Raw genomic sequence first — 16,309 nt, forward strand, 5'->3', positions numbered from 1 at the left:
TTTGCTCTTTAGGATGATGTCTGTATTGAAGAGCCATCTGGCATTGCTGATGCATTGAGCTCCCTGGTTCTGAACCCAAGCCTGAGTGATGTGGATATCCTTGCTGCATCTGGGTCTGTTCTTCCTGCACACAGACTTATCTTGATAGTCAGATGCCCCACTCTTCAAGAGGTTAGCAGTTGCTAAACGTTTAGTGGTGACTTTTTTTTTAGAGAAATAGAATTAAAAAAAAAAAAAGATATATTGTGTTGATTTTTAATCAAAAATCTTTGAAATGATAATGTAAATGAATTTTAGGTATTTATTTTTCCTGAAAATAATTTTGTTTTAAGGAGTGTTTTCTAAAAGTGCTGTTATGCATTTGCTTTTAAATGTGTAAATGAACAACAAAAATCTCCTCAGAAATGATAAATTACAGTAAAAACCACATGCAAATAGTTCAGGCTTACTAATGCTAAAAAGTAGGTAGACAATCAGCAAAACCAAAGTAATAAGGAAAATCATTAGTGTAGATATCTTTTGGTAATTAGAAAAGTGAAATTTAAATAAAAATTAAAAACTGAAATGAAAAGTAAATTTAAGCTGACAAAAAGATCTGTGGCGTGTCATTGAGAGTACAAAACAAGCTTAGTAAAATTAATTATTTATTAAAAATGGCTATTATAATCGTAATTAAGTATGCAACAGTAATAGGGTGCAAAATATACAATCATAAATAAGAATGGCTGCTAACAATAGTAACTGTTGATAGCTGAGCCTAGAGCAAAGTTAAGTCCAAAACGTATGAGGAAAAAAGTATATTCAAGTGGAACATTGACTCATAAACCTGAAATTTAAAAATAATATTCTAATGGTGAATTCAGTCCGCAAATTTGCATGATTGAATTCATTTTGGGATTGAAGAATCACATTTGTTCTTCTTCAGCAGATCAAGGGCATCAATATAGCATGCTATGGAGATTGTTTGAGGTATCGAGAAACAGTAACATCATATGAGTAGTAAGACACTGGATTTACTTCACTGAAGATTTGCAGACACCATCCACGAAGTTCAGTGACTGCAAATTTCAGAAAACAACAACCGGCAAAAATTTGCCATGTTGGGGGGAATTTTAAGACAAATATAAATCTCAAACTTAAAGGCAAATTTTTGTCAAACAAACTTAGTTGAAAAAAGCTTTCAATGAAGGATGTAATAGAAAAATCTTTTTAATTTCAACAATTTTTAGTTCAGTTTTAAACAGTTCAAAAAACCTTAACATTAGTACCAACGGGGAAACTTAAGGAAAATATAGATCCTAAACTTATAAGGGCGGATTTACTTGAATGAATTTAAAGTGCAAGTGATTTAACTAGGGCTGTGGAGTCAAAGGGAAATGACCAACTCCTGATTCTGACACCTTGAGTATTAGAGCAGTCGACTCTGACACCACAACTCTGACTCATGAAACTGCAGCTTTGGCTGAAATTCAGATTTGGAGGAAAGTAAACAACTCCAACTCTTTGAGTTTTAAAGTCATTAACCCTTGACTTCAACGCCTTCATCCTAAAATCAACCCAACTCTGACTCCGCAAGCTCTGACAGAGTTGTGGCCTTAGAGGGAGAATGTCCGACTCGGAGTCTGAATTTAAATCCTTGGACTCCCGACTCCCACTCATTTATCCCAAAATCAGTTCAACTCCGACTTCACAGCCTTGGTTTTTACTGTAAAATAATGATTGTTGATGATAGTTGTTTTTATTTTATTCTAAAGTTTTAAATTATTAATTTTATATTTGGCAATGGTAAATAAATTGAAATTTGGAGTACTTCATGTTTCAACATAAAACAGAATTGAGCGGATTTTTTAAATTTTTGGTCATGAAAATCATTTCTTTGAGTCGACAGTTTTTTGTTTTATTCATTTTTTTAAAGTGTATTTATTTATTTTAAATTTATTATTATTATTATTTGGCATAGGGGAAAAGCTTCATAGAAATCTATTTTTACTCAGAAAAAAAAAGTCAAGTATTTTTGCGAAATTGCTAAAAAATTCACTAAGAAGAAGGCAATGCCGAAAAATTCTGAATACTCTTTGTGTAGTGAGATCTGAGGAAGGATTGCTCCTCTCCATGCATTCTTATAGTATGATTAGTTTTTGAGGTTGCAAATGACTGGTAACTGTTAAAGAAGAGTTTCAAGTGAAGATTTTTTTTTTAACCAGGTATTATACATTCCTGATGGAGAAGAAAAATACATCCTGAGCTTGGAGGATATATCCTCTGATGTTGCGATTCAGTTTTTGCGATATGTTTACACAGGTTTCGCCAAATGGAAGAGGAAAGATCTCTCACAAGTGTTTAATTTAGCTAGAAGGTGAGCAGCACGCTTTCGCTTTTCACTCATGAAATTGTATTATCTAAAGATTTCTAATATGGAAGGCATCTAAAAAAATTGTGGAATTACAATTTTGTCTGATGTTTTATAAGTAACATACCATTTCAAAACTATCATTTCTATTTTAGCCAAGATTTCTGAATTTCAGATTAATCTGTCTTCTATCGATTGTGAACGTTAAATATAATCATGGGTTTTTTCATTTCTTGCGATACATTTCAGTCTACACCACCTTTTTTGCTAGTCTTATAAGGGCAAGAACTAATTTGTATAGGTACTGTTTGTATTAAAACAAATGCAAAGTATTTGTGATGCCTGAGCATGACTTTGACGCATTTTTGTTTGTATTTCTAAAATTTTACATTCATTTTAGGATCAAAATTATTGTCAAAGAAACCCTATTCAACTATAAAATGAGATTAATTAGTTAAGAAGATTGTAAGCATTTGTATTGCTTTTTTTTTTCCATATTTCAAGGCTGCTGCTGAAGGTTGCTAATCTAGCTGCAGTGACGGCTAGTGTTTACATATGTTCTGTGCTTTGCATTATTTCTGTTACAATACTATTTTAATTTTTTGGCATATTATTCATAAAATGTGCCGAAAATGGTTTTTTGAATATAAACTAGAATGTGATAGCTATATTTTATTTCATGAACAAACTTCTTATAACCGAAAGAATAAGTTCAGAGTTTTTAAAAAACATTTTATTCCCTTTTTGAAGTAATACGTTAAATTACTGTAATGCGCTTTTCTGTTGGGTCCTATTTGAATAAAATTGATTTTTTTCCCTTAAAATTCAAGCCTTAAATTTCAAGCCTTAATTCATAGGTATTTCAAAACCCTATGAATTTCAATTTAAGAAGAACAGTATTTAATTACTGATCTCCCTTCCAACCTAAAAAAACTGTCTAGTAATGTGCATTGTGCCATTACATATTTTAGTAGACATCAAAACAATGATGAATGTTAATTCTCCTTTTTAAATATATTACACTTCAAACAGAATAATTAAATTAAAATACTGTGTGTAGTGCTTCAAAAATGCAGTCGTAGCAAGGTGCAAAACAAAAGTAAGCAGCTCTGGCCAATCCAAAATTTTTATCTCAGACAATTTTTGTGAAAATTATGTCAATAAGTTTTTAAAATATTCTGTTATACGAATTATATTCAAAGATAATAAAAATATTTAGCACAAAGGAACGAAAAAAATGATTATTTTCAGGGCCTGATTAATGCACGGTCCGGCGGGTCCGCGGACCTGGGCACCACAAATTTAGGGGCACCAAAATGACCTAGTCTAAATTCACTTACTTAAAAAAAAAAAAGCTTATTTTACTTTTTCTCAATTTTAAGGAAGAAGGGGCTCAAAATTTTTTTTAAATCAACTCAAAAACTCATAAAGTTAAAAAAAAATCGCGTAAAGAAGTCGTTGTTCCTTAGGTCTGGAATTTCAAAAAAATTACTCGGATGACCTAGATGAACATTTTCCAGAAGAATTAACACATTTTCAAATTTTTGCAAACGTAACCCTTCTCCTGGAGAATGTTTTAAAAGGATAAGATCACTAAACATTACACATACATTTCCGAATGTGGATTCACCCCTGCAGCTTCTTCTTACCTTGCCTATCAGCAGCTGTTCCAGTGAAGGTTCCTTTTCAATTTTGAAAAGAATCAAAAATCATTTGAGAAGCTGCATTTCTCAGGATAATTTACAGGTGTTTTCCCTTATTGACCATTAAAAATTCTGTGACATCAAACCAGAGGCGTAGCTAGACCCGACTTTCGGGGGGGGGGGGGGGAGTTTACTTCCTATATATATATATATATATATATATATATATATATATATATATATATATATATATATATATGTGTGTGTGTGTGTGAAACTTTTTTTAGTATTAAAAAAAATAAGAGGGAGGTGAATCTTACATACTTTGGAATTGAATGCCCCTAAGCCTGATACTTGTGTCAAACAAAACAAAAGCAAAGAATTTTTTTTTATATTTTTCTAATGTTATGGAAAATTCAACTTTTTTTTTTCTTTATCCTCCGTTTAATTTAAAGTGAAATTTTCTAGCAACGTCTTGTCAAAACCAGTCAATCCAAACCAATGAGCGTGCTCCATTCATTTCAAAGTGACTGCTTAATTTAGAGGCTAACACACATCTACAAAAGCTGGCATCCCTGAAAGCTAATAAATACTTCCATTTCCGCCTGTAAACTGGATGTTTGACTTTCAATCTCATTGGTGGACAGACTATAAAGACTTTTTACTAATTTGGTTTGCACTAAAAGTATGACAAAAATAAAAAAAGACTTCTTGAATTATAATCCCGCAAAAAATGAAATTGCTTTTCATATCTTTATATTTATATGTTGCTTTTTATGTATTTACATTTATGCTAATTTTAAAGCAGTTAATAAAATTTGAATGAAAAAAACTAGGGAAGAAATATAGTTGGTAGAAAGTTATTCGCTCAAAGCTGCATACCGCGCGTTCTCCTCTCAAGTTTACATTTTTATTTTTATTAGCTGCTTTAGAATTTACATAAATATATATTTGAGAGAGCAACAGCAATTTTCAAGTGTTATAAACAGAAGTCTTTTTTATTTTCTACTTTTTAATGTGAACCAAGCTAACAGAATTAGTCTAGATTCATTTCGTTTTTTAACATTTTATTCATGTAATGCTATGCAGTTTTTCTTTTTAATTAAAATAAAATCACCTTCAGAAGGGTCCGATGGGACTAGGCTGACGTTAACTTTCTCTTTTTAGAGCAATCCTTTTCTTCATTTTCATTTTTTTCTTAGGGTTTAAAAAAGCTTGTTGTCGGTTTTGCTCACTCCACTGTGTATCAACTCTCACTTAGAATGTACTATTTTAAACAGACTGTATGTTTCCAAAAGAATACGCAGTAAATACTGGATGAAAAATCAATGTGATTGCGATGTATACTGTGGTTAGCAAAGGTCGTTTTAACTATGACCTATGACACACAAGAGACCAGACCAACAAAAACCTCTATCGTCTCAAATTCCAGTTATGCTATCATTTTCGGATTCAAAGCCAAATGATCTTTAAAGCAGCAAACAAAAACTCATAAACAGAGGAATTGTCTTCAAGAGCTGAGTAGGACTCGACCGATGCATCGGCGCCGATGGTTCAGCAATTTAGCCATCGGCGGCCGATGCTAACTTGCTAAAAACATCGGCCTTAAAATACATTGAAAAGCCGATGGAATTGGCCGATGTTTTTGAAAAAAAAAAGGACCTTTCTGTTTTACTTTTTAATACAAAATAAAAAGAAATATTGCTCTCATATAAAATTTACTCAAATTTCAGAATGAATTTCTATTTTAGTCACTCCTAAAAGAGTTTTTAATTCAAATACCAAACAAGTTAATTATTGTGTTGTTTCTTGCAGCTGGATGTACGTATATATCTCTCATAAGTCATAACTCAAAAATGGTAAGCTGTTGAAGGTTAAATTTTCACATGTGGGGTGTGCGTACTTTCTAGTTGAGCACTTCCCTTTTTGTTTTCGATCAGGTGTTCTGAAAAGCCTACTCATTCTTTGTGGCTATTAATTACTTACTTCAATGCAAAACTAATATAGCGTCTGACTGACGATCCTTTGGTGAAATATTGCCGACCATAGAAACAAATATGAGATGGCGAAACCGTTTTTTTGTGTCATTTTGTTAGATTCCCGTTGAACCGACGGTAATTTTTCAATATTTGAAATATGAATCACAGTAACGAAGTCTTTTCTGTATCGATTCGGCGGAGTTAAAAAATTGAGGCCAGTAGAAATACATTTTGGGGCCCTATTTCTCTATCACAGAAGTGTAAAACATTTATTATAAGCATTTTTGCAACTCCTACGTTGCCCCTATGGTTATGGGGCCTCTCGCGCAATTGCAACATTTGCTACATTTTAAATCCGCCACTGCACGTCAAAACAAACTCAGGTGCGAGTTTTAAAAGGTTTTTCTGCTCCATGTTTATGATTATTTTGAACTCTATTTTTTATGACTATTTTTTGAATTTCCGAAAACACTTGCCTGCTCTCTTCCCACTCCCTCAATTTCTGAAATTAAACTCTAGTTGTGCTTCTGAGTTGTTTAAAACTAACACCATTCATAAAATTAAAGGTTATCTTTTTCAAACTTTATCTATTGTTTAGAAAGAATGTAAAGCATTAATATAAGAAATTGATTCAAGACGTTTTGAATGGTGAAATAATTCGGAAATCAAAGGGACTTATGAATTTTTTCTTCGGAAGTGCTGAAGTAGATTCAGAAACTCTTCCGAGCCGTTGGTGGTAGCGGTTCTGTACTAAAAAAATGAGGCCGAAGTTGGGGCCGAAGTGTCAGTTACTCCAAAATCAGAGGGTGACCCTCTCCCCGCTAACCCTCCCTCGTCGTTTCAAGCATTTCGTAAATATTTAACGATTATTTATTTTGATCAAGAAATGTCATTTTGCGTATTTCTCATACTTGTTTCACCTATATTTCGTAATGCACGATCTTTTTTGCATCATTAATAGCGATCGATTTTTTTTTCTGTTGTAACTATTTTTATGTATTTATATAAAATCAATTTTCTATAAAAAACGATATTTTCGTTTTTTATAGAAAAGTTTCAAGGATTTTCTATTATGTAATTCTTTTAAATTCCAGAAAATTATTGTTAAATTGAAAAATTTAATTTGAACTTGTTTGTAAAGCTTCATATAAAAGATTAAACAATCAAATTGTTCAATATTATGTGTGCAAACATCAGATAAAGTAGTATATGTATTCAGTTATTAACTTGGTGTAAATATTGAGTTTGTTTATTGTAGCTGCGTTTTAAGAACCTCGCTCTTTTCATGGCTATTTCTTTTTTCAGCAAAATTTATGTCACTGTTATAGCTTTATAGCTTTTATGAAAAATGCAAACTTTTCTATTCATAAAATTTAAATAAGTACAAAAATATTCCTATTATGATTTAATATTGCAATTTATCTGTTACCTTTTTTTGTTTAATTTGATGATTAAAAAATGTCTACTTGCAATCTTTCCACTTTAATTGCATAATTTGTTGACGGTTTCATATGATGCCGAATGATGATGATGATTTCACAGATGTGCCGAAAAAGTTTAAATTGGGTGATCGTAAAATAGAAATTTAGGTCGAAATCTGATTTTTTTTTTGTGATTACAATTCCTAATTCGTAGAAAGGAAGCAAAGTGAAATGACTCAATGATCCTTTAAATTCCTGATAATCTCATCAATTTATTTCTGTTTGATTTTTTTTTTCCTTTTTTTTTGCCATCGGCCAACGGCATCGGCCATCGGCCATCGGCAATCGGCCATTTGGAAGAAAACAATCGGCCATCGGCCATCTTTGAACAATCGGCCCCATCGGCCAAAAAATGCCATCGGTCGAGCCCTAGAGCTGAGGGGGCAGTGGAAAAAAGGGAGAAATGCGTTCCACGAATAGGCTTTCTAGGAAGATTAACAAAAGGACAGTCGTTTCGCGCCTTTTCTTGGAAGACGAGTAAAGGGGTGAAATTCACAGGTTTTACATTTCAAGTTCATGGTTAAAGATCATACAAGTTAAAAGCCATTTCGCTCTGTTATCTGGATTAGTGCTGTTCTTTGGTTGCTCTCTTTCTTAAAATTGTGATTCCTTAGAAAACCAAAATGATAGGAGTAAAAAGAAAGTATAAGATTTTTTCAAGTGATGAAAAAAGGAAAATCGTAGAATATTGGCCAAGTTAGATTTGCAGCAATTGCTAACCTCAAGAGAATAAATAATGAATAAAAAAAAAATCAAATCAGGGACCAAAAAGCAATAAGACTTTTTCTTCAAATAGATATGCTTAAAATTTCTTTTACTGTCAAAATGATTCCTTAAACATGCAATAAAGCACTTAATAATGTAATAATAGAAAAAATACCTAACAAAACTAATACAGAGGAATTTTAATCAAGAGCCCACATTGTCTTTAGTATCGATTTCAAATTTTCACCATCATATTCCAAATTTTATAAAGTTTCTCAAAGCCCCCGTATCTCAAAACCTCTTTATCTCGATTTTTTTCTTCCCTGTGAAATTCGAAGTATACAGATTCGACTGTATGCAATATTCCCACTGCGCGACTTATAAAATTAAACATATTTAGCAATTTGCAGAATCGATGACGAAGAAAGGCTGCATATACATGGATTTAACAAATCAATCTCATTTCTAAAGCGAAGTGTTAAATTTCAGTCAATTATCAAAAAATTGTCACAGTAGAGGGAGGCGTCTTTATGCTTGAGGAGCAGATTTTCAATGGCATGGAGGGGGGGGGGGGGGCGAAGTGAATTTTTGACCTTTGTTACTCAGAAAAAAGTGGTTTTTGAATTTTTTTTCTTTTTTTCTTCTTTTTTTTCTCTTTTTTTTGAGACAAACGTTTCGGGGGGGGGGGGGGGGGGTTGTCCCCAACCCCCCCCCCCCTAGCTACGCCCCTGCATCAAACATAGATTTCCATTATTTGATCGACACATTTGCCTCTGTTAAAGCCAGAAAGAAGACTTTTTAAAGCTTGCTGTCAGAATTAGTAAGATTTTTTTTCTTTTTCTTTTTTTTTTGCAGTTTTAAATTGTTTTTTAACACTTTTTCGCCTTAAGAGGCATTTTTAACTGTGATTAATTTGGTGACTATCAAGTGTTTGGTATTCTAATCCCAGGTTTCCTTTTTTAAATGTAGTAATGTTCCTTTAAAATGTAGTTTCTAGTATGAAACATTGGCTTTAAAATTGTGCAGATTTTCTCATGGGGGAGGGACACCAAACTCTACTCAGGACCTGGGCACCAGTTTGGCTTGATCGGGCCCTGATTATTTTGCCGCAGAAAGTTTCCTTAGAAAAGCGATATGTTCAGGGATCAAAGTCGTCCTATATTTCCTATAAATCCTATATTTTTCAAAAAAGGTCAAAAACCATCCTATATTTCCTATAAATCCTATATTTCCAATAAAAATCCTATTTTTTTGGTACCCCAGAGGAATTTTACACCTTATGCATAACGAGTTATATCACTTTTCATTGAAAGTTATGCCCTGCATCATCAAAAAAGAAGCTCTTAAAGGGAAAACTGGTGAAAATTTACTTGAGTTAGATCTAATAAAAGATTTGAAATTTCATGTTGATAAAACGTTGCCCTGATTGCCCCAAATGTACCACGAAAACATTTTTTCAAGTTAAAAAATATTGAAGTGTCCTGCACCAAGGTCGCCCATATGGGAGGGGGGGGGGGGGCAAGAGGGGTCTAAAGCCTCCCCGCCTTTGAAATTAGAGCTTCCTTGCTTTTAGTACTTTTTTCTTTGCAAAAATGTAAAAACATTTCTTCTCCAGCAATTAATGAATAATTTATTAAAAATGTCAAACTTTAAATGACTCTAAATCTGTACTGAAATCGATTTCTATGGGGAAAATATCCTGCTAAACTATGGAGAAAATATCTGAGCCCCCCCCCCCCCCCCCCCCCCCCCCCCCCCCCGCTTAAAATTTTGCATATGGGCGCCCTTGTCCTGCACTTAGCCTAAAACTTATAACTTTCTTCAAGAAACTTTTTTTTCTATATATTTTTTAAAAAACATAAAGTAAGATTTTAGAAATTGTAAAGCTGAAAAATATAAATAATAAAGTAGGTACTTAGCATTATAAGTAGGAGATTTTGCTCTCATGCAATATTTAATTCTCTCACATAGTACACTAAAATATGTTTTTTTTTTTTTTTTTTCATGTTTCAGTTAAATTTTTCATTTTAAATACATTATTTTTTTTATTATTCATTTGCAAATGTTGATTTAAACAAGTGTTCGCTAATAATTTTTGTAATTGATTTTTTATATAAATTTATAACTTTGTTAAAAAGATGGAAAAATTGAATTTTTTGAAAAAAAAGGGCTTTTGCTGTATACTTTAATATTTTAAAGTTTGGATAAATGTTTTTGTTACACATAGGGCTGTAGGGGCAACTTTTTACCAGCATGAAATTTCGAATTTCAAAAAAAAAAAAAAAAAAAAAAAAATTCTGGATTCAGCTTAGTACATAAGTGCTGGTTCACAATTTCAGACGCAAGTCGGCACGGTTGGCGTTGTTGAAATTATGTGATTTTTTTTAGTTTTGACATAGAAGGAAAAATATGAGGATGTGCCACTTAACAAAACAATTTTCCTTTTTTTTTTTTTTGATATACCCTAATGTACATCAATGACGAAGGTATTCCTAAGAATATAGCAGATAACCCCGTCAATAAGTATTGGAATGACATCTTTAACCTGAAGGATGAAAATCTGCACTATCCTTATTTCACCAAATTTGTTAAGGCTGTCCTGACCTTCTCTTATGGCCAAACTTCCAAGGAGAGAGGCTTAAACAAAGAATTTTGACTAGTCACTAGTAGTGACAAACCAAACATGAATTTAGACGCAATTGTTGCTCTCCGAGTGATAAGACGTAAATCTCCCTGTGGAAAATATTAATGTGAATTTAAAAAATGATCCAGCTATAGTGCCTCGAAAGAGTAGTGTGCCGATCGGCGGGGAAAAAGTGAGGTCAGATCTGAGGAAAATCCAGGTGGCGCTGCACTCGAGTAGTACGTTATGCTCCTCAATCAGACTCGTTTTAAATCAGCGATTGCATGCTGATTTCGCAGTTTAAAAACCCCGTTTTTCGGATTAAACTTATTTCTGCGCAAAAGACAAATTCTGTAATAAGTGCTAATTGTTAGATGGGTGTTCGTTTATTTTTTGAAGCATATAAAATTACCTTATTACCTTATTATAAAACTACCTTGCTTCAATGAAAATAGTAGACTGTAAGGGCCCATTCATTAAATACGTAAGGGTCCCAAGGGGGAGGGGGGTTGGAAAAGCCTCTACGTACCCTTACTTGGGGGGAGGGTCAAACTCATTCTTACATGATATTTTCCAAGTCGATATTTCACATTAGACATTGCGCGGTCAAATGATTTGGCAGAGATTATGTTCCATTTGCGTCTGGAAGGTAAGAAACGTGTTAGGATAAGATGTTTTTTTATTTGTTTTACAAAGAATTTATAGTGTAAAATATAATAAAGGAGTCGCATTGCGTACGGCATGTTTATTTGTAATTAATATTACATCAAAAAAAAAAAGTCGAAAAAACATTCAGTTTAGATTCTTTTCAGTAACTATTTCTTTACGCAAAAGGTTTAATTTAATAATGTAAATTTAATAACGATTCCAGTGATGTAACGATTCAAGATTTGTTATTTTATAATTTTGAAAAACGAAATGGAATCTTACATAAGAATGGGGGGGGGGTGAAAATTCTTACGTACCCTTACATGGGGGAGGGAGGGTCGAAAATTGCCAAAATCATCCTTACGTAATTAATGAATGGCCCCTAAGTATTCAATAACAGCGCGTCTCTTATTTCTCTACTAATAATAAAGCTGAGTCTCTCTGTATGGATTTCTGTCCGGAATTCTGTCTGGATCCTTGTGACGCGCACAGCGCCTATACCGTTCGGCCGATTTTCATGAAATTTAGTACAAAGTTAGTTTGTAGCATGGGGGTGTGCACCTCGAAGCAAATTTTCGAAAATTCGATTCTGTTCTTTTTTTATTTTTAAATTTTAAAAACAGTTTCCGAAGCAGAATTATCATAAGATGGACGAGTAAATTACGAAATTATCCTGACGTGGAATCGTAACATGGGAAGAGCGAATGAACATAGCCAATTGGCGAGAAATTCATCATCCATTATTTGTAAATATACAGGCTAATCAAATGACCTTTTAATTTTCTCCTTCGGACAAAGTCGTGCGGGTACCGCTAGTTACAAAACAAAACTGCTTCTAAATTCTTGAAGCTAATTAAAATTATCAGGGATTCTCAGTCTGAGTCGAAGAACAGGATAATCTACTTTTACACCTTTGACCAAAATAGTAGCATTGATTTGTAAATTTTCTTCTTCTTCAATAATGATCTTTTTACCGTCAATATTATTTTCCACATAATTTTCATTATATACAAAAACTACAATATTTGGAGATTTTTTAAATTTCATTCAAGCCCAATATTCGTTAGGCAAATTAATATGAACAATTTCATCTATAATAGGTGGTTATTTCAGTTTCATCTGCGGAAAGATCAAGTTTTATTTTTTTCAAACAGGGAACATTTTTCTTAACTGCATAATTCCTGATGGACCTTTGCTTTGGTATTTTTTTAGTAAAGTATGTTGGCAGATTTGGGAAAATTGTCGTAATTGCCTCGTCTTTTAAATAATGTTTTCCCCGGGGAATCAAAACTTCCTCACCATTTATAATATGCTCATTATGCGTTTCAATAAAATGTTTTTCGAAATGCAGAGCACAAATTGAGCAATATTTATCAAAAACTTTATCTAACCTGGGAATTAAAGAATTCCACTTCTTTAGTTTTTCTTCATCTGCTGGAGCTTTAAAAAGCGAAACTTTTTCTTTGCGTGTTTTGTATCCACTTTTGCACCATGGTACGAAACAAGATAAAGCTTTACTTCTTTTAATATTAAACTTTGATGCCTCCATTAAAAGCCTTAAACGCTGTTTCATGAAATATTCACGAAATAAAGGTAAAAAAGAGAAACGCGGAACTAAATTGTAACAAAATCCCGCGTCTACTAATGTAAACACCGCGAAATTGAACGTACACCTCGACCGCACTGCCCTCTAGCGGTTTTCATACATTTTGTCTTCAAGAATCGAAGGGGAAAAAGCGCCGATCGGCACACTATTCTTTCTAGGCACTATAATCCAGCTGTGCAAAGCAGCACACTTGAAATATAAGGAACAGAAAGAAAAAAAACTGAAAGAAATAAGAAGGAAAATTATAAAACCTAAATTGAGTGATGTAACAAAAAAAATCTTCTTGAGATAAACTGAGAGGTTTAACTCAAGGTTGAGATAGAACTAGAGGTTGTAACGAAAGCATTAATTCAGCTCAGGCAATGATAGATGAGGGGAATTGGAAATTAAAAATTAAGACTTGACATTGAGGCGGGGCAAGCTGTAACAGACACTGGTAATAAAAAATTTAAAAGCTTCTCAGAGTCAGCAGTTCTATGTAATTTGTTGCTAAACTATTTTGATTTTGAATTGAAATAAATTGTTATTTCCCATAATATTATCATCGTTTTTACTTATTTATTTTTTGCGTATGAGAAATTTAAATTTTTATAGTACAGGAAAGAATCAATAAGGTATGTCTAACAATTTTTGTATACATTTTTTCATCAATGGCACTGAAAGGTAACTTCTTTATGATGTGTATGCAAAATTTAATCTTTTTTTGATGTCCTATAAATCCTATATTTTTTCAAAATGTGTCCTATATTTTTTTCAAAAAATGTCCTATATGTTGTCAGTTGGTCACTTTGATCCCTGTATGTTTCCATTTCAAGCATTTTTTTTTTTGAACTGGGGACAGGGGTTAAAAATCCAATTGGCAAAAAATACCCTTGCATTTTAGCTCTGTATGCTTTGTACTATTTTCTACTTAGGAAACAATCAGAAAGTTAATTTTCCAGAAACAGATATGAAAAGAATGCTACACAATTAAAATTGCTAAGCCTAACTTCCACATGCAAACGAAAAACAGACACAAAGGGCTGAAATGCTAGGAAAATGTCCCATTCCCTCTCTCATTGTTGATTCTCAGAAGATCAAGGATGGGGATGAATGAAACAATGATCTCTTCCTTCCCAGAGAACCATACCCCTTCTCACCCAGTGTCAAAAACCCACCTTCAGTAGAAGGAAGAACATGCCTTTGTTTCCTACTGATAAGCCTGTTAGAATTCCTAGAATCTCGTCCCCTTCCCCTCTTTGCCATGGTGTTTGCTTCCCCTTTTATTTATGGGGCCGTTTTCAGGATGAAATTCTGGGAATAATGATAAGAAATGGGCGTTTTTGCGGACGATCGCTGGACAAGTAAAATTGCCCCGATATTGTGCGAGTACAAACGATGCTTGAGGCATCTTTTTAAAAACCCAAGGTGCAATTTCCTTTTTTCTTAAGGGGTGGGGCGCATTTTGCGATCTAAAAAAAGGGCAGGGCGCATTCTGCTGATGTGAAAAAGGGCAGGGCGCTGTGCCCTTCAAAAACGGCCTAGTGGGAACACTAATGATCGTATAGTATTACCAATCAAACCGTCTGCACAGATCCAAAAATGCGTTTATTTACCTTACAAACGTACTCGCACAGGTAAACGACTGCGACGCCACGTGTTCGGAGAATCTCAATCTCCTCACATTGCAGATATTTAGAGTGAAAAGAACTATTAATTTCATCAATATCTATTCCTAAGATTGATATGAATGGAATGCCATCAATATTTTCCCATAAGAACATAGAATAAAAACTCTTAGATTCCAAAAGGATTTACAGCATTCTCATAAAACGCAACTCATTAAAATTATATAAAAATTTTAATTAATTATTTCAATTGACATACGCACTGTTATTTACTGTTAATCTAAATTACACAAAAACTATTTAGGTCATGATCACCAAAGAAATGTCCGTAAAATAACTTACAGTTCGTAGCAAGGAACCGCATTTTACTGCAGCTAGGGGCCCCTTTATATAAATTGTGAGTCATCGGGAGTCATCTCGTGTTGTTCGGAGTCCGGGATAACGATGGAATAAGTGGTGTTCAGGAGAATGGGAACATTCATTTTGTACTGCGCTGGTCAGCAACATTGAACATTATGTCCACATATCAATTCCATCATCCACGGGGTCGCCCGTCCACGGGACTTCTCACCCCTTGCCGTTTCCAGATCTCAGCCTCGGAAATCTCGTCCGTCGTACTTTCTCCTTCCTCTTCTAAATTCAAACTACCAACTCCGTGAAAAAAAACCTGCTCTCCTTCCCTCTACCCCCCGGTGGGTCAGTCAGAGAGTCTCCTCAGAAAAACTGTGGGCCAATCTCATGGTGATCTCTTCCTTTTGCAAACATGAGTTCTATTCCATTTTTCTTTCTTTTTTTTTTTTTATTTAACGTGACTCATTGTAAAAGGTGACCAATCTTCCTTATTTTGTTATTATTATTATTAATTTCTAATTGACCTTTGTTGCACAAAATCAACTGTGCAAATACCTACGTCCTCCCGGGAAACAAATATATATATATATATTTTACTTTGCCTAAGGCACACGCAAACTAAATCGAAACTAATTAGAACAGAAGAGTTCAAAATAGGTATTGACCCAAGCTTATTCACAACAGAAAATCAAAGCACCACGAAGGCTACAAGAGCCAAACTCGTTTCCTAAAGGTGAACAAACCCCGAAATGCTGACTCAGAAGACTGTAGCGTGCATACAATCCCCCAAATACAATGTCCCGTTGGAGCAAAATGTTCAGAAAAATTACAGTTGGTTTTGTGCTTACAAGTTCAAATGTCACTAAACAGCTATCAGATAGAAGCACAGTGTGGACCAGTAGAAATTAACATAAAAGGTTGTACACATTATACATTTTTTTTTAAAAGTAACAATGAAACATATCCTTGAATACAGAATACAATAAATACATGCAAAATACCATTTGCACACAGAGTGTAATTTCATTGTAATGAAACGGAACACTAGAAGATCATACATTAATAATCAAATATATACAACGAATTAATTTCCTTGTTAATTATTACTGTTGTACATAACTCTACCATGGCGACGTGGTCGTAAATTATATGTCTAGGTACAAATAGACCAATAACTCCATGAAATACAACATTTGGAGGAACGTCAGTTTGGTCAAGAGCAGTTTCATGGCTTTGACCTTGGTTTCCGTCTTCGGATTGACCATCACAATCCGACTTTGAGCTCAAAATTTCATTTCTTTTTGTAGCAAGGGTTA

The 16,309-nt window shown here is 33.6% G+C and overlaps 1 protein-coding gene across 1 annotated transcript in view; it reads left to right on the forward strand.

Moving 5' to 3' along the window:
• LOC129232126 (uncharacterized) overlaps positions 1 to 16,309 on the forward strand; it is an 81,818-nt gene that overhangs the window by 22,751 nt on the left and 42,758 nt on the right. The window contains exons 9-10 of the mRNA XM_054866369.1: positions 13 to 171; positions 2,205 to 2,356. Coding sequence (XP_054722344.1) covers positions 13 to 171; positions 2,205 to 2,356 — 311 coding nt within the window. The remainder of the gene's footprint in view (positions 1 to 12; positions 172 to 2,204; positions 2,357 to 16,309) is intronic.

Source organism: Uloborus diversus, chromosome 1 (genome assembly GCF_026930045.1).
Source record: "Uloborus diversus isolate 005 chromosome 1, Udiv.v.3.1, whole genome shotgun sequence".
Taxonomy (NCBI): Eukaryota; Metazoa; Arthropoda; class Arachnida; order Araneae; family Uloboridae; genus Uloborus; species Uloborus diversus.